Source organism: Oncorhynchus mykiss, chromosome 4 (assembly GCF_057628025.1).
Source record: "Oncorhynchus mykiss isolate SJ-2025 chromosome 4, ASM5762802v1, whole genome shotgun sequence".
In the NCBI taxonomy this organism is placed as follows: Eukaryota; Metazoa; Chordata; class Actinopteri; order Salmoniformes; family Salmonidae; genus Oncorhynchus; species Oncorhynchus mykiss.
The window spans coordinates 54,673,391-54,698,728 of record NC_143025.1 but is presented as its reverse complement, the minus strand read 5'-3'; the positions used below and the strand labels follow the sequence as shown (position 1 = coordinate 54,698,728).

Here is a 25,338-nt window from a genome sequence, read left to right as displayed (position 1 = left end):
AAGTGCAAAGGAAGGGTGTAGTGACCTTAACCTAAGAACAACCTCATTAAGAGGTCCGGAACTTGTCATAACAGCTAAGGTATTGGGTTGACATTCAAGTCTGGGACTGGGATTCAAGTCCTGGTTAGGGCTGTCCTTGAATTCACTGCAGTGTCTGAATTCCTAGCGGTACGTCAGTAGTTGAAATCGCCAGCAGCAGGAATGATTTTTTAAGCAGGAAATCCTACAAATTTGAATCAGAGACGTGATTGTTTTGAATAAGAAAAGGGCTCTTTCGTTCAAAGATTGGCAGAAAAACTCAAAATACTGGATAAGCACACAATTCATTCATATGATTTTGGAACCTTTATTAAAAATGGTATAAACTGCTAGTTTACTCGTGAAAAGCATCATCTTCTCAAGCTCATTGTCATGTATGTCAACTTCATTATAAAAAAAGAAACATGGCATCTCCCACCTCATGGCTGTTTAATCAGAAATCAGTTGTTTACTCACAATATTATCTTGTGGCCGAGTGCAAGCTTTGAACGTGGTAAAAATAAACCACTCTGTTGGAATAGGTCAGTTGAAAAGCACAATCCTTTGCACGTTCTCAGATTGGTTTGAATAAGGTCATTACTTCACTAAAAGTATGCAAAGAAAGTCAAGAAACCAAATACAAATTGATGTTTGAAAGGTGAAAACCTTCTGCAACCGTTGGCAATACTAAGGTTGAACATCACCATATGATTGAAATGAATAAATAAAGTCATAACAGAAAATTAGACATATACCCATTATAATCACTTGTAAGGAGACAATATAAGAACATATGTAACTTTAATAGCAAACAAATGGCACCACATGCTAGGTGACAGCTAACCGCAGTGCAAGATGGAACTGTCTGGCTCAAGAAGGCCATGTGTTCATTAGGAATACTGTACATAGTGCATATAGCACCAAACCATAGACCAAGATCACATTGTGAGCATACTGAACATAATTCACGTTTTCAACAATGCCTATTTGCTCTTGTAACTCAAAGACACAACCAAAGATAAACCAGTGAAAGACTAGGTAAATTAGTCCCTAATCACACATTGAGCTTTCGTGCAATCGTTCTTGCTTACAAATGTAAAAAATAAAAAGACAGTCGAGAACAATTCCCAGATTGTCTCTATAGTGAAAAATATATACTTTAACTACACATATTTTCGTTAAAAAAGATTATTAATGTAAATGTTGTGCTGCTCTGAATTCATGTAGTGTAATAGGTACAATAATTTAAACCAAAAAGAGTACATATTGAAATACAAAGTAAACATAATAAATAAGTATGGTGAACTTGAGAAACAGTTAACTTCTCCAATAAAAAAAATGGCATTGCATGGAGACGGATATCACTCAGTTTCCATACAGAGGAAGGTATGTAGATACTGTATGTTCACACATACAAGACAAAAAGTCAGAGGCACAAGTTCAACCAAACAGTCAAGTTTTAAGTCTATAAGCTATGAGCCGACAATGATCTCCATAATGTGGTCAAGTTCACTGAGATCGGTTCTACAGCTGGAGTTGGACGTGGGGCCGTGGGAAGAGGCCATGCTGTCCAGAAGGTTGTAAGGCCCCATCTTGGGGGTGCTCTGAATGCTTGTGAGCATGGTGTCCAAGTCATAATACGAGGCATCAACGGCTGAGAACAGCTCCTCTAGTGCCGGGTCTGACCCAGGGGCACCATTTTTGATCTCGAACGTCCCAAACACCTGCCCCATCACTGTTTTAGCCCCCTCCCCAGACTCGACCTCTGAACCGGAGTCTTTGATGACCCGGTCCTCTACCGCCACCATTCTCAGTTCTGCCCTGTCCCAGCAGTGGTCGATGGTCCCCAAGAGGGCCGGGGCCCCGTCGCTAAATGTCACAGAACAGAGAGCCTCGTCCGTTACCACTTCTTCCTCGCGGCAACCATCGTAGCCCATCACCGAGTAGAGCTTGGGCCCACCGCCCTGCTGCTCCAGCGCCGATGACCGACACAAAACCTCGGTGGCCACCAGGTGGTCAGATGGGCCAGAGCCGCCGAAAGCCTCAGTGACCAACTGCCAGCTACCGTCATGGGTCATCTCCTCCTGGATATGGCGCACCGTGTTGGCAATGAGGACTGAGCGGCACATGTTGGGCTCCACCAGCATGTGGCACAGCTGCAGCTTGATCAGAGACATGTCCAGCAGGGACTGGCGCTGCCGGCTGTACAACACCGCCTTGTTGTCCATCGCCGCGTCCACACTGTCAAAGAACTTGCGTTTGGTGCCCTTGGAGTACATGTTGGCCCTGTGGGTGGAGCCAAATAGGACTTTGGTTAGAACATAAAGCTTTTTAATAATTAGCCTTTTCCATTCACTTGTTTAGCATGTTAAGCTTAGTATTTCAGTGTTTTATATTGTTCTGTAAAGATGTCAAAAGCCCTATTTACTTATTGTAATAAGATTTCTTAATTAAACATACTAGAATATCAAGATTTCAAAAGGCTGTAATGACAATTTGCTAAGGCTAGAAATGAAATGTACATCCGAAAATCAAAGATATTATCAATAATGTACTTGTGTTAATTTACTTTGCTTCACATTTCCTACGGGTACGGACAGGCACATACAGGAGGCGGGTTCTGAACTAGCTCTCGAAACTAAGCGGCATTCTAGTTTAAAAATACATATTTCTCACTGATATGAAAGGTCCTTATCCTTCAAAATCATACCGCAAGCGACACGTCTTAATGTTCAGATTGAGCATCGGGGCTCTTAACAAAACTCCCCTGTAAAGACGACACCTTCGTCCAATGACTCCTATGTGTAATCTAATGGAACTGAGAGTTATGATGGGTATTGAACAACTGTTTCTGTTCTTAACTCTCTTTCAGGTCTTTTCAGACAGACCTGGAAGGTGCCAGCTAAGTGGAACATCCAACTTAGATCACCACTGATAAAGAAATATATAATTTGCTACCAGAATTCTTGTGATTGGAGCACACTAGCTCTCCAGTCTTGAAACCGATAACAAGGCTTGTGTGTGTGCTACGGTAGAGGGAAAGAAAGAGGAACAATGGCAGAAAGGCATTCGTCTGAACTGATACCATCTCTGCCGATTATCTGGGCCAACGGCCACATCTTCTAATATGACATTTTAGTAAATGCCCTTTAAGACAGAGGTAGTCAAAAAAAAAATAATGTTTACAGGCAAAGAGTTACATCAACTAAAAAAAAAAAAAAAGTTTGTTAACTGTCAAGAGCATATTCCAACCAATGTCAGTATTGGTAAAACATTTTCAAAAGTACATACTGTGGCCCTAAAATAAAACACATACACAGACTTGTTTTAGCCAAGAAAGGCAAAACATGAAGATGTGGAAATTGGACCTTTGTCAATTCAAGCATAGTGTCTTCAATAGAAAAAATAACCCACTTCTGATGCAAGCATTAGTAATATTAACCCAAAATATCACACCGAGTACCAATAAAATGGCAGACACGCACTGAAAATGGCTAAACAGCACTTTGTACATACATCCAGAACTGAGACGAGTGTTGGACACTTGCCTCCAGCCATGGCAGCCAGCCAACCAGAGCTGCGGGAGCCTAAAAAAAGTGACAAACATGCAACTAGAGCAGGGACAACACATGACAGTTCCAGCATGTCAATGCACATTACATCGAATGTCACTGGGTGACCCGTGTGTGTGCAGAGGGGGGAGGGGAAGATGCACTAGAACTCAGCTACTGGGACCAGGTGCTGAGGAACTATGAAAGGCTAAGCAATGCCCGCTTTACCTCCTCAATGCCAAGTTGTTTGTGTCACATCGGGTTAGAACCTAGTGTGGTTGTTTGAGCTACAGCAAGCGGGAAGGTAGTATGCATCGTTTTGAACACCAAGCCAACAAACTGTTAGTTGCAGGCGAAAACTAAGAACCACATACATAATGCAAAAAATATATAATGTTGAAGGGTGGAATCGTTATGCAAATTACAGGATTTGTTTGATAGTCAAAGATCACAGGAGGAAATCTTAATTAACAACCGTTAGCTATAAGGATAACACATAACATTGAGAGGGGGGGGGGGGGGGGTCAGTCAACGTTGAGATGATGGCATGGGAGATTAGCCTACCTGACACAAGAGCGTCATCCCAGCACTGTAGAGACATTGACCAGAATGCAAGCCGACATCCTCTGCAGCGTGACTAAACTACACCACATGTCAGGGGACACACAGCAGCAGCTATTTCACTTCCTTGCCCATTTGCAGTCATTTGAGAAAGTTACATTGTTTTTAGGGCAATGTGGAAGTGACTTACTGAAAGTGGAATGACATTTATGTTTCAAAAAAAGAAGTTGCATCTATGTACTTATTTCCCACACCTCAAATCGTGAAGCAATTTATGAGCATTTTCCAGGGTGAATAAACTCCCTCTTGTATGGCAAATTGCAACAAAAATCTTTACAGGTCAACTGATATTCAAATTGCCTACAGTGGATTGGATTTATTTTAATACTTCATCTTTGTACACAGCACTGCAGTAACAAACCTATTGGACAGTTGAGTTTCCGGTGTTTGCTTTGACAGTGACATTAAACTCCAAGAGGGCCTTAGACTGATGGGCTTTTTTTTTCTTATAAAAATGTCAATTTTAAAAGAAAAAAAGAACTGCCAAATAAAATCAACATCTGCCCTTTTGGCCACATATTATCCCTCAAGAAAATGTTGCAGTTTAGTTGCTGCAGTCAACTGCGGTATTGTGGACAGTAATTGCAGAGAATTTAATTGCAGTTTACCTCCCCTCTCATGTATGAATCATGATTTTACTGCTGTGCGAATGTAGCCAGAGCTCGTCATCATCTGGCCAGTAATGGCAGCACTGTGACATGAACATGGGTGGAGGTCCACAGTAGGGAGGCACCATGCTTTGTTAGAAGTAGCGGTATGTGGAGGTTATTCAACACTTCCACAATGTAAGAGGCCTGGAGGGTGGCAAGGGGGGAATTTGAAAACACTAAAGATGAGCTACTAGGTTTTATTATTTACATCCACTGGTGTAGAGGTCAAATTATCCCTTACGAAAAAAGATTGCAGTCAGAGAGCAGTATAACTGCAGTATGCGGAAAATACTGTGTCAAAAAGTTTACAGTATAACATACATTATTATAAGACAACAAAACTTGGTCCACCACGATAAATTACTTTACATGTTGGTTGTGACGTCCTCTTTAACTTACTTTTTAGACACGAACATAAAAACCTAGATGGAAAAGGAGGCCATTTTGAATTGACAATCTAACGTTATTCTGGCCAAATTCTGGTCGCCGAAGGCGCCAACAAGTAGTTTTAAAATGTATCCTGGGACCACGTCTGGATGTAACCCATCAAAGTGCTGATTTATTACCAGTCTGATTACTGGTAACAGAGGTTACAGTGTAACAAATATCTATGGAAAGCATTAAATACCGCTCGTAAACTCCATTATAACTTACGTTCGAAATCGACCGCGCATTTGAAACACTTTCGGGGGACTTTTATTTTTAAAGAGCAAACTGACCATTTAAAACTCGTTACACTCAACACACATTACGTAATGCATATTTCAATGTGTTGGGCTTACCTTTACAAAGTCAGTTTTTTTAGCCGAGGGTTCATATGATCTTCGTGAATAAACAAATTAAAGGCGTAGCTTCCACCGACACAGATTGCAGTCGAAGCACCGCTGCTTGTCGTGAGCGGACACATAGGTCTTGATCGACAGGCCGTCTGTTGAAATGGGGGAAAACATGAACAAAAGCCACACTGAAGAAACAGGAGACGCCACACCAGTATTCTGCCAGCAGCACAAATGATGACGTCAAGATTTTATGGTAATGAAGAAACCTTCAAAATAAAGGACCCCATTTCAATGTGGATAACTCAAAGACATTGAATTTTGGCCACTTTTATTGTGCCAACAAGAAAAGGCATTAGGTTGTTTAAGTAAACAAATAAACAAATATGGTTTTCACATTTATTTTAACAGAGAAGTCATACTGAGACTAGGATCTCTTTTACAGATGAGCCCTGCATAAATACTTGAAAAACATACAATACACAAAATTACAAAACACTAAGAAAAACAGACACATTTATCAACATAGAGATCATTACTCTGAACTGACCAAGGGAGACAAGATCATCTAATAATCTGTAAATTGTTCCACATAAAGGGGGCAAAAAAACTAAAAGCAGGTTTATCCAACTCTGTGGAGACCGAAGGGGCCTCCAATGTTATCCAAGCCTGAGACCGGGTTTGGTAATTTGTCAGTCTAAATTAAATGAATGATGATAGACAAGTTTCTGCATGAGTGCATTGTAGATAAACACAAGAAAATGCTGTTCTCTTCTTACATACAAAGAGGCCCGCCCAAATCACTTTTTGATACAAAGCACAATGGTGAGTTATTTTACCATCACCGTATAAACCAAAGGGCACAATGGAAAACATAATCTAGTGGTTTAAGTGTAGATGCTGCTGCATGCATACAGACGGTGGCGATTTAAATTATTAGGGTGAGGCACATGGGCTGCTACAGCTTACTAAACAACATACACTTCGTATTACTTTCTTGGCCACAGTATACATATCTCCCTGGCATATTAAATCATTTATGCAGCAGCATACAATATATTTTTGGACTCACCTTGTTGTGCTGTGCTCAATTGAACAGGAAGGTGGCGCAGCGGTCCTTCTTGTGGGCTTTAGAAAGAGACCTGAAATCCCGAGTTGGATGACCTTTCAAAATAGTTTTCCATATTTTCCCAGTCGTAGCTAGTTTTATCTGAGTTCCCAGTTGTCTTGAATTTACTGAAGTCTGAGATTTCCCAGTTCCGAGTTATTTTGTAAACGGCAGAAATCATGCTGGATTAACAGCATGGTTAATGTATTCAAACTTTTTCAGCACATGGCGTTACTCCCTTTTTCGTGATATCCAATTGGTAGTTACGATCTTGTCTCATTGCTGCAACTCCCCAATGGACTCGGCGAAGGTCGCACTGCTTCTTGACACACTGCCACGTTCGTTGAATGGAGGAGACCAAGGCGCAGCGTGATACGAATACATGTTCCTTTAATGACGACGAAGAAACACATAAACAAACTACAAAAACAACAAAACGGACGTGAAGCTAAATATAGTGCTGACACAGGCAACTAACACATAACCATAGACATATAAATACCTTGACTAGTGAAAACCCATAGACTTACAAAACCCCCCAGACAATACAAAAACACATCACCCTTTTCACACCCTGACCTAACCAACATAATAAAGAAAACAAAGCAAACTAAGGTCAGTGCGTGACACACACTGCTTGCTTAACCTGGAAGTCAATGTGTGGGCTGGCTGGAAACACTGTTGAACTGACGACCAGAGTCAGCTAGCTTTTGCAGTGATGTAGTGTCCCTCAGTGACAGAACACTGAGCCAATCATGGCGCAACTAGAGAACATTACCAACACTGTATTTTCCGCTGGCTGCCCCATTACAACCGAAAGCACTGAGCTAGGCTGAAACACCTACATTTTGGAGCTGCCATACTCAAGAAAGCAAAAAAGAGACCATGTTCGTATGCGGCTTTATTATCTCAAAGATTTTTTTGGTACATTGTTTACAAACTGATATGTGACACGTATTAATGCCAAAATAACACGCAAAACAGGCACTTTTTAAAAATATATTTTTGCTCTGCCCCACCTGCCCTTAATGAGGCGTTGCTACTGCATATAGATAATATCCACATAATCTAAAATAGACATACATTTTGCCTGGAAGATTTCCTATCTATTAACAAAGTCAGCCATACTTTGTTTCTGTAGAAGAAACCAACCTTCAACTTCAACTTCTTCATCAGCTGAGTGACATGATTTTTAAATGACAGTTTGTCATCAAGCTAGATACCAAGATATTTGTAGGAAGGAACTCGCTCAATTTGTGTACCATTCAAACTAGTCATTACAAATTCATTTAAATCTGCGTTATGGGATGTAAAAAGCATGCGTTTTGTTTGCATTTAGCACTAACTTTAGATCCAATAGTGACCTCTGCAGTGCTAGAAAATCAGACTTCAAATGGGAATAGGCTTGGCCAACCGATAGAGCAATGGAACACAAATCTGCATACAAATTAAACTTTTTTTTTACTGCAATACCAATGCGCTTTACATAGATTGTAAACAGTAACAGCGGGGGTGTATGCCTTATGGTTAACGAGACGTTAACGAGACAACAACATACAGGAACTCAAGTCCTTCTGTTCACCTGATTTAGAATTCCTCACAATCAAATGTCGACCGCATTATCTACCAAGGGAATTATCTTTGATTATAATCACAGCCGTATATATTCCCCCCCAAGCAGACACATCGATGGCTCTGAACAAACTTTATTTGACTCTTTGCAAACTGGAAACCACATATCCTGAGGCTGCATTCATTGTAGCTGGGGATTTTAACAAGGCTAATCTGAAAACAAGACTCCCTAAATTGTATCAGCATCTGTTCAACGCTGGTCCGACCAATCTGATTCCACGCTCCAAGACTGCTTCCATCACGTGGACTGGGATATGTTCCGCATTGCGGCGAACAACAACACTGACGAATACGCTGATTCGGTGTGCGAGTTCATTAGAACGTGCATTGAAGATGTCGTTCCCATAGCAACGATTAAAACATTCCCAAACCAGAAACCGTGGATTGATGGCAGCATTCGCGTGAAACTGAAAGCGCGAACCACTGCTTTTAATAAGGGCAAGGTGACCGGAAACATGACCGAATACAAACAGTGTAACTATTCCCTCCGCAAGGCAATCAAACAAGCTAAGCGTCAGTATAGAGACAAAGTAGAGTCGTAATTCAATGCCTCAGACACAAGAGGTATGTGGCAGGGTCTACAGTCAATCACGGATTACAAAAAGAAAACCAACCCCATCACGGACCAGGATGTCTTGCTCCCAGGCAGACTAAATAACTTTTTTTGCCCGCTTTGAAGACAATACAGTGCCACTGACACGGCCTGCAACCAAAACATGCAGACTCTCCTTCAATGCAGCCGATGTGAGTAAAACATTTTAACGTGTTAACCCTGGCAAGGCTGCAGGCCCAGACGGCATCCCCAGCCGCGCCCTCAGAGCATGCGCAGACCAGCTGGCTGGTGTGTTTACGGACATATTCAATCAATCCTTATCACAGTCTGCTGTTCCCACATGCTTCAAGAGGGCCACAATTGTTCCTGTTCCCAAGAAAGCTAAGGTAACTGAGCTAAACGACTACCGCTCCGTAGCACTCACTTCCGTCATCATGAAGTGCTTTGAGAGACTAGTCAAGGACCATATCATCTCCAGCCTACCTGACACCCTAGACCCACTCCAATTTGCTTACCGCCCAAATAGGTCCACAGACGATGCAATCTCAACCACACTGCTCACTGCCCTAACCCATCTGGACAAGAGGAATACCTATGTGAGAATGCTGTTCATCGACTACAGCTCAGCATTTAACACCATAGTACCCTCCAAACTCGTCATCAAGCTCGAGACCCTGGGTCTCGACCCCGCCCTGTGCCACTGGGTAATAGACTTGCTGACGGGCCAACCCCAGGTGGTGAGGGTAGGTAACAACATCTCCACCCCGCTGATCCTCAACACTGGGGCCCCACAAGGGTGCGTTCTGACCCCTCTCCTGTCATCCCTGTTCACCCACGACTGCGTGGCTACGCACGCCTCCAACTCAATCCTCAAGTTTGCGGACGACACTACAGTGGTAGGCTTGATTACCAACAACGACGAGACGGCCTACAGGGAGGAGGTGAGGGCCCTCGGAGTGTGGTGTCAGGAAAATAACCTCACACTCAACGTCAACAAAACTAAGGAGATGATTGTGGACTTCAGGAAACAGCAGAGGGAGCACCACCTATCCACATCAATGGGACAGTAGTGGAGAGGGTAGTAAGTTTTAAGTTCCTCGGCGTACACATCACAGACAAACTGAATTGGTCCACCCACACAGACAGCATCGTGAAGAAGGCGCAGCAGCGCCTCTTCAACCTCAGGAGGCTGAAGAAATTCGGCTTGTCACCAAAAACACTCACAAACTTCTACAGATGCACAATCGAGAGCATCCTGTCGGGCTGTATCACCGCCTGGTACGGCAACTGCTCCGCCCACAACCGCAAGGCTCTCCAGAGGGTAGTGAGGTCTGCACAACGCATCACCGGGGGAAAACTACCTACCCTCCAGGACACCTACACCACCCGATGTCACAGGAAGGCCATAAAGATCATCAAGGACAAAAACCACCCGAGCCACTGCCTGTTCACCCCGCTATCATCCAGAAGGCGAGGTCAGTACAGGTGCATCAAAGCTGGGACCGAGAGACTGAAAAACAGCTTCAATCTCAAGGCCATCAGACTGTTAAACAGCCACCACTAACACTGAGTGGCTGCTGCCAACACACTGACTCAACTCCAGCCAATTTAATAATGGGAATTGATGGAAATTAATGTAAAACATATCACTAGCCACTTTAAACAATGCTACTTAATATAATGTTTACATAGCCTACATTATCCATCTCATATATATATGTATATACTGTAATCTATCCTCTACTGCATCTTTATGTAATACGTTTACCACTAGCCACTTCAAACTATGCCACTTTGTTTACATACCCTACACTACTCATCTCATATGTATATACTGTACTCGATACCATCTACTGCATCTTGCCTATGCTGTTCTGTACCATCACTCATTCATATCTTTATGTACATATTCTTTATCCCTTTACACTTGTGTGTATAAGGTAGTAGTTTTGGAATTGTTAGGTTAGATTACTCGTTGGTTATTACTACATTGTCGGAACTAGAAGCACAAGCATTTCGCTCCACTCGCATTAACATCTGCTAACCATGTGTATGTGACAAATAAATTTGATTTGATTTGATTTGTAATGGTCAGAGTAGTGAACCTTGAGGCACCGCTTTATGCAACTCATGGAACTCAGATTTGACCCCATCTACAGTGATGGCCTGAGTTCTGTCATTGAGATAATTATGAAACAATCGGCAAGCATCTGCACCCAACCCTATCGAGGACACTTATTCAACAGAATAACATGGTCTACAGTACCCTATCAGGACACTTATTCAACAGAATAACATGGTCTACAGTATCCTATCAGGACAGCTTATTCAACAGAATAACATGGTCTACATTACCCTATCAGGACAATATTGTGTTGAGGCACAGATCTGGGGAAGGTTACCAAAAAAATGTCTGCAGCATTGAAGGTCCCCAAGAACACAGTTGCCTTCATGATTCTTAAATGGAAGAAGTTTGGAACCATCAAGACTCTTCCTAGAGCTGACCGCCCAGCAAAACTGAGCAATCGAGAGAGAAGGGCCTTGGTCAGGGAGGTGACCAAGAACCCAATGGTCACTCTGACAGCGCTCCAGAGTTCCACTGTGGAGATGGGAGAACCTTCTAGAAGGATAACCATCTCTGCAGCATTCAACCAATCAGGCCTTTGTGGTAGTGCCCAGACGGAAGCCACTCCTCAGTAAAAGGCACATGACAGCCCACTTGGAGTTCGCCAAAAGGATCCTAAAGGACTCTTAGGTCATGAGAAACAAGATTCTCTGGTCTGATGAAACCAAGATTGAACACTTTGGCCTGAATGCCAAGAGTCACGTCTGGAGGGAAACCTAGCACAATCCCTACGGTGAAGCATGGTTGTGGCAGAATCATGCTGTGGGGATGTTGTTCAGCGGCAGGGACTGGGAGACCAGTCAGGATTGAGGGAAAGATGAATGGAGTAAAGTACAGAAAGATCCTTGATGAAAACCTGTTCCAGAGCGCTCAGGACCTCAGACTGGGGCGAAGATTCACATTCCAACAGGACAATGACCCTTAGCACAAAGTCAAGACATTGCAGGAGTGGCTTCGGTACAAGTCTCTGAACGTCCTTGAGTGGCCCAGCCAGAGCCCGGACTCTAACATCTCTGGAAAGACCTGTGCAGCATCGCTCCCCATCCAACCTAACATGTGTTGTCTATAATGTGTTGGTGTAAGATGTAACTTTTTTTATGCACTCTCATTTTATGCACACTTTTTTTGTGTTAAAATAAAGAAAGTTTTATGTGCCTCATTTGCATAAATGCAATGGTTATTTGCATATATGAATACATTAACATATAGATGCAACGGAGAGGCAATGTATTCCATTGAGCCCATTTCATTCATTACCTTGGTGTGTTTGACAGGTCATTTCAACCATTTCTGTGGTCGTAAAGTTAACGGGAAAATAACGACAGGCACAAGCAACAGTACGAAAGAGTCGCAGGAGTAAAAATGCTGGTTTTAAAGCATTCAACTTTCAAGTAGATCTTTGTTGACTATTGCTGGGTGTTATCGTCCACCATGTGCTATCGGCACATGCATACTTAGGCTGGACTGGCTCTCGTTCAGGCAAGTGAAAAACAAGTGCTCTCAGGCTATTCGGAAGGCCAACGTTAGTTACTGTTAGGAGTAGTTCTCTCTCTGTGGGTCTATCCCTAAGAAGCTCTGGAAAACGGAGAATAAACCCTCCTCCTCACAGCTGCCCATGTCCCTTAAAGTTGATAATGTGGTTGTTACTGACAAGGAGCACATGGCTGAGCTCTTTAATCACCACTTCATTAAGTCAGGATTCCTATTTGACTCAGCCATGCCTCATTGCCCATCCAACATTTCCTCATCTCCCACTCTTTCTAATGCGAATACCTACCTCTTTTTCCACTGCCTCGCAACAAAGTTTCTCCCTGCAAGAAGTCACTGTCTGAAGTGCTGAAGGAGCTCCTTAAATGACCCCAAAAAACATCTGGGTCAGATGGTTTAGATCCTTACTTCTTTAAGGTTGCAACCCCTATCATCACCAAGCCTATCTCTGACCTTTTAACCTGTCTCTCGTCTCTGGGGAGGTTTCCATTGCTTGGAAGGCAGCCACGGTGCATCCTTTATTTAAAGGGGGAGATCAAGCTGATCCTAATTGTTATAAACCAATTTCTATTTGGCCCTGTTTTTCAAAAGTGTTGGAAGAACTTGTCAATAATCAACTGACTGGCTGTCTTGATTTCTATTGTATTCTTTCTGGTATGCAATCTGGTTTCTGCTCAGTTTATGGGTGTATCACTGCAACCTTGAAGGTCATAAATGATGCCACCATTGCCCTTGATTCTAAGCAATGTTGTGCTAATATTTTTATTGACTTGGTCAAAGATTTTGATACGGTAGACCATTCCATTCTTGTGGGCCGGCTAAAGAGTATTGGTGTCTCTGAGGGGTCTTTGGCATGGTTTGCTAACTACCTCTCTCAAAGAGTGCAGTGTATAAAGTCAGAATATATGCTTTCTCAGCCACTGCCTGTCACCAAGGGAGAACCCCAAGGCTCGTTCCTAGGCCCAACAATCTTCTCAATTTACATCAACAACATAGTTCAGGCAGTAGGAAGCTCTCTCATCCATTTTTATGCAGATGATACAGTCTTATATTCAGCTGGCCCCTCCCCGGATTTGTGTTAAACACTCTACAACAAAGCTTTCTTAGTGTCCAACAAGCTTTCTCTGCCCTTAATCTTGTTCTGAACACCTCCAAAATAAAGGTCATGTGGTTTGGTACGAAGAATGCCCCTGTCCCCACAGGTGTGATTACTACCTCTACAGGTTTAGAGTTTGAGGTAGTCACCTCATACAAGTACTTGGGATTATGGCTAGACAGTACACTGTCCTTCTCTCAGCACATATCAAAGCTGCAGGTTAAGGTTAAATCTAGACTTGGTATCGTAATTGCTCCTCTTTCACCCCAGCTGCCAAACAAACCCTGATTCAGATGACCATCCTACCCATGCTAGATTACAGATTCGTAATTTATAGAACGGCAGGTAAGGGTGTTCTCGAGTAGCTAGATGATCTTTACCATTTGGCCATCAGATTTGCCACCAATGCTCCTTATAGGACATATTACTGCACTATATACTCCTCTGTAAACTTGCCATCGCTGTATACCCGTCGCAAGACCCACTGGTTGATGCTTATTTATAAATCCCTCTTAGGCCTCACTTCCCCATCTGAGACACCTACTGCAGCCCTCATCCTCCACATACAACACCCATTCTGCCAATCACATTCTGTTAAAGGTCCCCAAAGCACACACATCCCTGGGTCGCTCCTCTTTTCAGTTTGCTGCAGCTGGCCACTGGAACGAGCTGCAACAAAAACTCAAACGGGACAGTTTTATCTCAATCTCTTCATTCAAAGACTCAATCATGGACACTCTAACTGACAGTTGTGGCTGCTTCACGTGATGCATTGTTGTCTCTACCTTATTGCCTTTGTGCTGTTATCTCTGCCCAATAATGTTAATGCCATGTTTTGTGCTACTACCATGTTGTGCTGCTGCCACGTTGTGTTGCTACCAAGTTGTTGTCATGTGGTTTTGCTACCATGCTGTGTTGTCATGTGTTGCTGCCATGCTATGTTGTTGTCTTAGGTCTCTCTTTATGTAGTGTTGTGTCGTCTCTCTTGTCGTGATGTGTGTTTTGTCCTATATGTTTTGTTTTAATCCCAACCTCCGTCCCCACAGTAGATCTTTTTCCTTTTGGTAGGCCTTCATTGTACATAAGAATTTGTCTTAACTGACTTGCCTAGTTAGATAAAGGTTAAATAAAATAAACAATAAGTACAAATCCTGTATCAAATCATTGGCTGGACTTCGCTAAAGATCTATAGATCTCTACATTACTCCCTTTTTGTTTACAAGGCCCTGCTTCATCAATTCCGTCTTTGCTGTTGAAGTAGAGAAGCCTGAGTTGCCTAACCCGTTCACAGGATTTGTTAACTCTTGAGGTTCCTGGGGGTCTACACCGAGCTAGATAAATCTGCTTTCAGTTTTAATGCACCGTATTGCTGGAACAATATTCAAAATACATTTAATCTTGATGTTCTGGTGCCATTCGGGCGGTTTAGTGTATTGATGGGGGACTATGGAACTGATGTTCTGGTGCCATTTGGGCGGTTTAGTGTATTGATGGGGGACTATGGAACTGATGTTCTGGTGCCGTTCGGGCGGTTTAGTGTATTGATGGGGGACTATGGAACTGATGTTCTGGTGCCGTTCGGGGCGGTTTAGAGTATTGATTGGGGACAATGTAACTGATCTTCTGGTACCATTCGGGGCGGTTTAGAGTATTGATTGGGGTCTATGTAACTGATGTTCTGGTGCCGTTCGGGCGGTTTAGTGTATTGATGGGGGACTATGTAACTGATGTTCTGGTGCCGTTCGGGGCGGTTTAGTGTATTGTTTGGGGACTAAGTAACTGATGTTCTGGTGCCGTTCGGGGCGGTTTAGTGTATTGATTGGGGACTATGTAACTGATGTTCTGGTGCCGTTCGGGGCGATTTAGATTATTGATTGGGGACTATGTAACTGATGTTCTGGTGCCATTTGGGGCGGTTTAGAGTATTGATTGGGGACTATGTAACTGATGATCTGGTACCCTTCGGGGCGGTTTAGAGTATTGATTGGGGACTATGTAACTGATGTTCTGGTACCGTTCGGGGCGGTTTAGAGTATTGATTGGGGACTATGTAACTGATGTTCTGGTGCCGTTCGGGGCGGTTTAGAGTATTGATTGGGGACTATGTAACTGATGTTCTGGTGCGGTTTAGAGTATTGATTGGGGACTATGTAACTGATGTTCTGGTGCCGTTCGGGGCGGTTTAGAGTATTGATTGGGAGTGTTGATTGGGGACTTATTTGTGGAGGAATGTAACTGTGTTTCTGGGTGATTTGTGATGTTTTACTTGTGCCTCCCTGACTTTGTTTTTGTATTTTAATATGTATGTATATGTATATTTTGTGTATAATATGTATATTTGTGTTGTATTGTGCAGGGCACATTTGAAAAAGAGAGCTAGGTCTCAATTTGTATCTTCCCTGGTAAAATAAAGGTAGAAATGTATAAAAATAAATTAAGATTTAATTATTTAATCCTTAATGCCACAAACCTGGGACATCGAAGAGCAGCATGTGATTATCACTATTCAATAGCACCAGTGGTGGAAAAGTACCCAATTGTCATACTTGAGTAAAAGTAAAGATACTTAATAGAAAATTACTTAAGTTAAAGTGAAAGTCACCCAGTAAAATACCACTTGAGTAAAAGTTTTTTTTAAAATTGGTTTTAAACATACTTAAGTATCAAAAGTAAAAGTATACATCTTTTCAAATTGCTTATAAAAATCAAACTAGACGGCATCACTTCCATATTTTGTCATTTACGGTTATCCAGGGGCACGCTCCAACACTCAGATGTAATTTACAAACAAAGCATGTGTTTAGTGAGTCTGCTAGATCAGGGGAGGTACGGATGACGAAGGATGTTCTCTTGATAAGTGTGTGAATTAGGCAATTTTCCTGTCCTGCTAAGCATTCAAAATATAACGAGTACTTTTGGGTGTCAGGGAAACTGTATGGAGTAAAAAGTATATTATTTTTTTAGGAATGTAGGGTCGTTACTTTACTTTTCATTAATCTGATGACTGTTATTCATCTAATCAACTAACTATGTTTAACTGTTACCCAATTAAATTAATCATGTGAAAATTAACTCATTAGGAATTTGGGGCACCACGAGAGCGGTTCTTTAACCTCTCTAGGGTAGGGGGCAGCATTTGAAATTTTGGATGAAAAGCATGCCCAAATTAAACTTCCTTCTACTCAGGCCCAGAAGATAGAATATGCATGTAATTAGTAGATTTGGATAGATAACACTCTAAACAGTTTCCAAAACTGTTAAATTAATGTATGTGAGTATAACAGAACTGATTTGACAGGCGAAAACCTGAGAAAAATCCATTCAGGAAGTAGGAATTTTTTGTTTGTTTGTAGTTTTCTATTCAATGCCATTACAGTATCCATTGACTTAGGACTCAAATTGCAGTTCCTATGCCTTCCACTAGATGTCAACAGTCTTTAGAAATAGTTTCAGGCTTGTATTCTGAAAATGAGGGAGTAAGAGCAGTCTGAATGAGTGGACCCTGCTGTGTCACAGAGCTTTTTCATGAGTACGACCAGATAGAGTGCCTTTCTTGTTTACCTTTTATATTGACGACGTTATTGTCCGGTTGAAATATTATTGATTATTTAGGCTAAAAACATTGAATATTGAATATAAACATCGTTTGACATGTTCCTATGAACTTTACGGATACAATTAGGATTTTTTGTCTGCCTGTTGTGACTGCGTTTGAGCCTGTGGATTACTGAAGAAAACACGCAAACAAAACTGAGGTTTTTGGTTATAAAGAGAGACTTTATCAAACAAAAGGAACATTTATTGAATAAATGAATGTCTTCTGAGTGAAACCATATGAAGATCATCAAAGGTAAGTGATTCATTTAATCTCTATTTCTGACTTGTGTAACTCTTCTACTTGGCTGGTTACTGTTTGTAATGATTTGTCTGCTGGGCTATGTTCTCAAATAATTGTAAGGTATGCTTTCGCCGTAAAGCATTTTTTAAATCTGACACCGTGGTTGGATTCACAAGAAGTTCATCTTTAAACCTATGTTTAATAGTTGTATCTTTTCTGAATTTTTATAATGAGTATTTCTGTATTTGAATTTGGCGCTCTGCAATCTCACTGGATGTTGGCCAGGTGGGACGCGTCCCACATACCCTAAAGAGTAACCTCTTCAGTCTATCCCCTACTTTTTCGAACATTCTGTTAAAAATCGCACAACATTTCAGCATCCTGCTACTCATGCCAGGAATATAGTATATGCATATGATTAGTATGTGTGGATAGAAAACACTCTGAAGTTTCTAAAACTGGTTAAATAATGTCTGTGACTATAACAGAACGTGAACAGCAAGCGAAATCCCAAGAAAAACCTGGTCACAAAAAACACAGAAAAGTATTAATCCGCCAGTCTCTGAACTGTTTATTGCAAGCAAAAATATATAGCCGGGAGCTTGCAGTCCCTACAACGTCCACACGATGTCGCCAAAAACGTCATTTTCATTGACAAAAATCCTTTGTGTAATGACAACTAGATCCTTCATTTCGGCCAGCATACAGGAAAAGATTTTTGGAAGAGAGAAAAAGGACAACGTTTTCTTGAGTAGCTGCTATTGAATACAGATCGCCCAGTGATCAATTTGATCGATTATTAACGTTTACAAATACCTAAAGTTGGGTTACAAAAGTAGGTTGAAGTGTTTTGTCAAAGAATATAGGCAACTTATATAATTTAAAAAAATGACGTTGCGTTTTGGAAGGGAGCTTTTTCCTGAACCAGACAGGCTATACAAATGGATATTTTGGGCATACATGGACGGATTTAATCGGGAAAAAGACACAATTGTGATGTTTATGGAACACATAGGAGTGCCAACAAAGAATATCATCAAAGGTAATGAATGTTTTATATTTTATTTCTGCGTTTTGTGTAGCGCCGGCTACGCTAATTATTTTGTTTACGTCCCCTTAAGGTATATTGGGGTGTTGCATGCTATCAGATAATAGCTTCTCATGCTTTCGCCGAAAAGCATTTTAAAAATCTGACTTGTTGGCTAGATTCACAACGAGTGTAGCTTTAATTCAATACCCTGCATGTGTGTTTTAATGAACGTTTGAGTTTTAACGAGTACATTTAGCATTTAGCGTAGCGCATTTGCATTTCCAGGTGTCTAGATGAGACGTCTGCGTCTCAGGTGGGAGTAAGAGGTTTTTAACAAAAACACTTTCATCATGTTTCATATTTCATGCACAATGTCATATAGTGTGTATACTTTTCAAGTTACAGTATTTCCTTTATAACATTTTTAATGACAAAATAATAACCCATATGACATTAGTGTTCTTTTAGGTCACCTCTGCTCATTCCCCACATTCTATGTTAGAAATATTGTTCCAGTATTCGCTTTAGAACGTGTTAAGAGTTTTGGCGGGAAAATGTATGTGTACATGTCTATACACATTCCTGTGTGAACATTGGAGAGAGATGTTTTCTGAATGTTCTAATCCTTGAGTTACAACAGGGTGTGAACTGTCAACCCCCCACCAGCTACCTTCTACCCCCTCTGCGGGTGAGAGGGGGTCTGGCTGAAGGTATTTATTGCCAAGCTGATCTGACCTATTTGGATCCTCACTGGACAGTCATGACAGTAGTGAAGTTAAAGTAAAAGTAGTCAAAAATATAAATAGTAAAGTACAGATACCCCCCAAAATAACTTAAGTAGTACTTTAGTACTATTTTTACACAAGTACTTTGCACCAGTGAATAACGCAGATTCTTATGCTTTTCCATGTTAGGAATTAGACCAGCACAAATAACCCAATAAGGAATGTAATGGAGTAAAAGCAAAAGTTGTCAAAAAAATATAAAGAGTAAATTAAAGTACAGATACCCCAAAAATAATTTACACCACTTGTTGTCACAAATATCCGGCCCATGCCCAGTCATACTCGGATTCTCAGCGTGTGTCCCTCAAAGTCATTCCGTCTCATTTGCAGCATTCAAATCATGGTAATCGTGTGTCTGTGAATCACAACATTGAAGACGATGAGTAATCATTTTCACAAATTGAGCCATATACAATACAACTTAAGGACTGAGGACAGCATTTTGATTGACGACATGGTGGTTGATACTATGTCTACTGTGTGTGAATGTTGTAAGAATCTTACCCCAGCCGCGGGTCCATGTGAGTGTGTGTGGTCACTTAGGCCTGAACATCAACCAGTACCGGGACCATTGGAGACTTGGGATGCTTGCTCTCAAAGTGCAGGAAGTTAGTAATCAATCTGTGGGTTAGATTGAATTCAAAGTTGACACAAATGATAAACTAAGCAATAGAATGCAACAAACTACTACAAATATGAAAGAATGTACCACACAGGCCAGTCCAATAGCCTACACAGGGAGAGGAACCTAAAGTCTAATACAATACCAACCAATACTACTCACCTGACAGACAGGGCAGGTGTGGACCAGTGCTGCAGTTTGTGATAAATTGGAGGCCACACTACTTGCCTAGAGCGTTTTCAGCTATACTTTTCATGGCTGTTTATTTACCACCACAGACAGATTCTGGCACTGAGACCGCACTCAGTCAGCTGTATAAGGAAATAAGCAAACAGGAAACCACTCACCCAGAGGTGGCGCTCCTAGTGGCCGAAGACATTAATGAAGGGAAACTTACATCAGTTCTACCAAATTTCCATCAATATGTTAAATGTGCAACCAGAGTGAAAAAATTCTAGATCACCATTACTCCACACATAGAGACGCATACAAAGCTCTCCCTCGCCCTCCATTTGGTAAATCCGACCACAACTATATCCTCCTGATTCCTACTTACAAGCTAAAATGAAAGCAGGAAGCACCAGTGACTCGGTCTATAAAAAAGTGGTCAGATGAAGCGGATGCTAAACTACAGGACTGTTTTGCTATCACAGACTGGAACATGTTCTGGGATTTTTCCGATGGCATTGAGGAGTACACCACATCAGTCACTGGCTTTATCAATAAGTGCATCGAGGACGTCGTCCCCACAGTGACTGCACGTACATACCCAAAACAGAAGCCATGAATTACAGGCAACATTCGCACTGAGCTAAAGGGTAGAGCTGCCGCTTACCAAGTTGCGGGACTCTAACCCGAAAGCTTAAAAGAAATGCCCTGCGACGAACCATCAAACAGGCAAAGCGCCAATACAGGGCTAAGATTGAATCATACTACACCGGCTCCAACGCTTGTCTTATGTGGCAGGGCTTGCAAACTATTACACACTACAAAGGGAAGCACAGCCATGAGCTGCCCAGTGACACGAGCCTACCAGATGAGCTCAATCACTTCTATGCTCGCTTCGAGGCAAGCAACACAGAGGCATGCATGAGAGCATCAGCTGTTCCGGACGACTGTATGATCACGCTCTCCGTAGCCGACGTGAGTAAGACCTTTAAACTGGTCAACATACACAAGGCTGCGGGGCCAGACGGATTACCAGGACGTGTGCTCCGGGCATGTGCTGACCAACTGGCAGGTTTTTTTCATTGACATTTTCAACATGTCCCTGATTGAGTCTGTAATACCAACATGTTTCAAGCAGAACACCATAGTCCCTGTGCCCAAGAACACAAAGGCAACCTGCCTAAATGACTACCGACCCATAGCACTCACGTCCATAGCCATGAAGTGCTTTGAAAGGTTGGTAATGGTTCACATCAACACCATTATCCCAGAAACCCTAGACCCACTCCAAATTGCATACCGCCCAAACAGATCCACAGATGATGAAATCTCTATTGCGCTCCACACTGCCCTTTCCCACCTGGACAAAAGGGACACGTATGTGAGAATGCTATTCATTGACTACAGCTCAGCGTTCAACACCATAGTACCCTCAAAGGTCATCACTAAGCTAAGGATCCTGGGACTAACCACCTCCCTCTGCAACTGGATCCTGGACTTCCTGACGGGCCGCCCCCAGGTGGTGAGGGTAGGTAGCAACACATCTGCCGCTCTGATCCTCAACACTGGAGCTCCCCAGGGGTGCGTGCTCAGTCCCCTCCTGTACTCCCTGTTCAACCATGACTGCATGGCCAGGCATGACTCCAACACCATCAGTAAGTTTGTAGATGACAACAGTGGTAGGGCTCATCACCGACAATGACGAGACAGCCTATAAGGAGGAAGTCAGAGACCTGGCCGGGTGGTGCCAGAATAACAACCTGTCCCTCAACGTAACCAAGACTAAGGAGATGATTGTGGACTACAGGAAAAGGAGGACCGAGCACGCCCCCCATTCTCATCGACGGGGCTGTATTGGAGCAGGTTGAGAGCTTCAAGTTCCTTGGGGTCCACATCAACAGCAAACTAGAATGTTCCAAACACACCAAGACAGTTGTGAAAAGGACACGACAAAGCCTATTCCCCCTCAGGAAACTAAAAAGATTTGGCATGGGTCCTCAGATCCTCAAAAGGTTCCACAGCTGCAACATCGAGAGCATTAACTGGTTGCATCACTGCCTGGTACAGCAATTGCTCGGCCTCTGACCCCAAGGCACTACAGAGGGTAGTGTGTACGGCCCAGTATATCACTGGGGCTAAGCTGCCTGCCATCCAGGACCTCTACACCATGCGGTGTCAGAAGAAGGCCCTAAAAATTGTCAAAGACCCCAGTCACCCCAGTCATAGACTGTTCTCTCTACTACCGCATGGCAAGCTGTACCGGAGTGCCAAGTCTAGGACAAAAAGGCTTCTCGACAGTTTTTACCCCCAGCCATAAGACTCCTGAACATGTAATCAAATGGCTACCCAGACTATTTGCGTTGTGTGCCTCCCCAACTCCTATTTTTACGCTGCTGCTACTCTCTGTTTATCATGTAAGCATAGTCACTTTAACTATACATTCAGGTACATACTACCTCAATTGGGCCGACCAACCAGTGCTCCCGCACATTAGCTAACCGGGCTATCTGCATTGTGTCCCGACACCTACCACCCGTCAACCCCTATTTTACGCTACTGCTACTCTCGGTTTATCATATATGCATCGTCACTTTAACCATATCTACATGTACATACTACCTCATTCAGCCTGACTAACCGGTGTCTGTATGCAGCCTCGCTACTGTATATAGTATGTAATTTTACTGTTGTTTTATTTCTTTACTACCTACCTACCTACCTTCCTATTGTTCACCTAATACCTTTTTTTGCACTATTGGTTAGAGCCTGTAAGTAAGCATTTCACTTGAAGTTCTACCTTCACCTGTTGTATTCGGGGGCACATTACAAATAAACTTTGATTTGAAGTAACTGGGCCTTGTCTTTAGTACTGGGTAAAAGTGACTGACTTTAGTCACTATTGTGAATATTTTGTTTCAACAATATTCGGCATCAGTTTGAAATGAAACGCGAGTCATGTATTGGTTATTTGATTCAGAAGAATCTGTGGAAAAATCAAAAACGGCTCCTTTATCGTTACTGGTTTCTGAATTACAAAACAAATCTCGTTCTCATTGATTTTGTCAAAATGGGACATGGAATCAAACAAATAACTAAATGTATTTAATTTTTGTTTTGTTCAAACCCGGAACTACATGCCCCCTCAGAATATTCACGGGGCTTAAGGGGTGTGTTTACAGTCTAAGTTGGTAGCACAAAGAATGGATTTGACTGTTTGAGTGTGACAGGAAGATAAAAATACTACTTTTAGCTAAGATGCAGAACTTTCACGAAGTTAGCATGCCAATGGAACAAACTCACAACAATGGAACAAAGTTGGCTAGCTAGCGCTGGCTACAGCTGTGTATGTGTGTGTGGTCCAAACCTGTTTGCATACAGTTAAGGTGTTGGATTAACAGTTGCTGGATCTGGGTTTGAGTCCCGGTTGAGGCTACCCTCCGGATTCACTACAATATACTTCCATAGTTGGTTTCATTGACCCTCCTTTCTAACTGCCCTTAATTTACCCATTTTCTAACTACAACTTCAGGAGAGGATCAGTTGGATAGGATCAGCTTGAGAAAAGTGAGGTCTAGAATCACTGATCTGCAAATAATAGGCTTTATGTGATTTAAGATTCACCTCCCCTGGTATAGGTGATTCCCCCACACCAAACACACATGAACAACCAAACATTGATTGATTGAATGGAGACAGTTTTTCAATTAAATAACATTTCTTAGGTATTTCTAACTCCAGCGAACCTAGTGGATCATGCTGGAAATATCGGTAAAAACAAAGTGCCTAAAAGAACCTACCAAAATGCATGGCCCTAGTCCTGCATGGCCATAGTCCTGGGTCAAATTGCAGTAGTGTACACTTTTATCCACTTGATGGCAGTAATGTGCTACCACCTCTACTGAAAGTTGACAGATGTCACTTGTATAGAGTTAGCTGTTTCAAAGTATAATGTGAGCATAAAGCCCATTTTTCAGTTGGTTTTTGAATCCGAGTAAACAAAATAAAACACACCAATCCCAGTCATAATTTCAATATAATAAAAGTGTACAACGTAGGGTTCAAAAGCTCTCATAGGGTATTTGACATGATCATTTTGGTGGGTGCTATGCTGGCCCAAAGGTTCCATGGCCACAAAATGATGAATGAGAATGTCATAGTAATTGTAGTGCCTAGTTGGAGAATAGTTTGCTCCACTTTGGCTTTGCTCCTACTCAGTATAATATTTATGTTGCTGCTAATGGACTCGGATTGAGCCTAGTCCTGCACTAAAAAGCAAGATCAATGGAGATTACTCGTTGAAAGTGCTTTTTAGTCTCAGACTAAGCTTAATCTGGGTCAGGGAAACCTATTCTTAGTGTACCACAGGTACCCTTTACTTACTGCTAGTTGTTTTCCAGACATCTCCTGGTGCAATGTATATAGTGTTGCATATTGATGTATTTGTTTTGCCATTTTGCGGTTGTATTGCTCGCTTCTTAAGATTATACATTCTTTATACTAACTCTACATTTACCTCATGTAGTTCTAGTAGACATAAATCTATAATATGATTTCTACTATCCACTTTATCTCTCAGTATTACATCGAGTGGCCTTTTAGGGTACTTAAATTATCCGCTGGCTTCTGATTGTCTCTTGCTCTTTGTTGTTGCCTTCTTCCAAAACAAGTAGTGATGAAGTCAATCTCTCCTCCACTTTGAGCCATGAGAGATTGACATGCATATCATTAATGTTAGCTCCTCGTGTACTTTTAAGGGCCAGCCATGCTGCCCTGTTCTGAGGCAATTGCAATTTTCCCTTTTTTATGTCCCTTTTTTGTCACCTGACCACACGACTGGACAGTAGACCAGGTGTGACAAAACTAGGGCCTGTAGGACCTGCCTTGATAGTGTGTCATGGAATATTTATGATTCAAAGGAGAGCGACTGTCATTTCTTCAAACAATCATCATTATTTAATATTGATTCATTATTGCAATAATGAAGCTGGTCGACCCCACATTCTGAAGTGTTTGTTTTGATTTCATTGAGTTTTCAATCTTAACAAATGATCCTTTATTGGGAATGATATAAACATAAAAATATTGTGAAGAAATGATCAGCAATTTAAATCGGTGTTCATTTGGTCAGCATGGTGGAAATGACCTTTTCCATCCCCATAACACCGTCTGTAGAAACTAAAATTAACATATCATGTTGGACAAATCCAGGTAGTGACTCCTGGTTTAAGTAAAAGGTATTCCGTTGGTGCCTAATGAACATGACCCAGGATAAGCATC

At 42.0% G+C, this 25,338-nt stretch overlaps 2 protein-coding genes and 1 long non-coding RNA gene across 6 annotated transcripts in view; 1 reads left to right on the top strand and 2 right to left on the bottom strand.

Annotated features, from left to right (window-relative positions):
* Positions 1–326: 326 nt before the first annotated feature.
* Positions 327–7,470, bottom strand: LOC110521985 (cell division cycle-associated protein 4). 4 transcript variants are annotated; one of them, XM_090233450.1, is made up of 5 exons: positions 6,689–7,412; positions 5,623–5,768; positions 4,134–4,211; positions 3,535–3,605; positions 327–2,304 (listed from the first exon to the last, which is right to left on the bottom strand). In XM_090233450.1, the coding sequence occupies exons 3-5, from the start codon at positions 4,149–4,151 to the stop codon at positions 1,491–1,493; spliced, it is 903 nt and encodes a 300-aa protein (XP_090089576.1). In that variant the 5' UTR covers positions 4,152–4,211; positions 5,623–5,768; positions 6,689–7,412; the 3' UTR covers positions 327–1,490. The 4 variants fall into 4 exon arrangements, with proteins under 4 accessions (XP_090089576.1, XP_036831401.1, XP_021455684.1 ...); XM_036975506.2 differs by lacking the exon at positions 3,535–3,605 and having other exon boundaries at positions 6,689–7,419; XM_021600009.3 differs by lacking the exon at positions 4,134–4,211.
* A 10,689-nt stretch (positions 7,471–18,159) lies between these two features.
* The window catches only part of LOC110521984 (putative G protein-coupled receptor 132), a 45,060-nt gene continuing 37,881 nt past the window's right edge, over positions 18,160–25,338 (top strand). Inside the window, exon 1 of the mRNA XM_090232287.1 lies at positions 18,160–18,498. Coding sequence (XP_090088413.1) covers positions 18,345–18,498 — 154 coding nt within the window. The 5' untranslated portion in view covers positions 18,160–18,344. The remainder of the gene's footprint in view (positions 18,499–25,338) is intronic.
* On the bottom strand, positions 18,445–20,219 carry LOC149984072 (uncharacterized). The gene is made up of 3 exons (XR_016495340.1): positions 20,056–20,219; positions 19,776–19,892; positions 18,445–19,626 (listed from the first exon to the last, which is right to left on the bottom strand). It is a non-coding gene; the product is annotated as an uncharacterized LOC149984072 (long non-coding RNA).

What these genes read in the sequence shown, in the direction of transcription:
- LOC110521985 (XM_090233450.1), bottom strand. An exon ending in CACTCGTCTCAGTTCTGGAT is followed by an intron (nt 2,305 to 3,534) that starts GTATGTACAAAG and finishes CTCCACCCACAG; the next exon opens with GGCCAACATGTACTCCAAGG.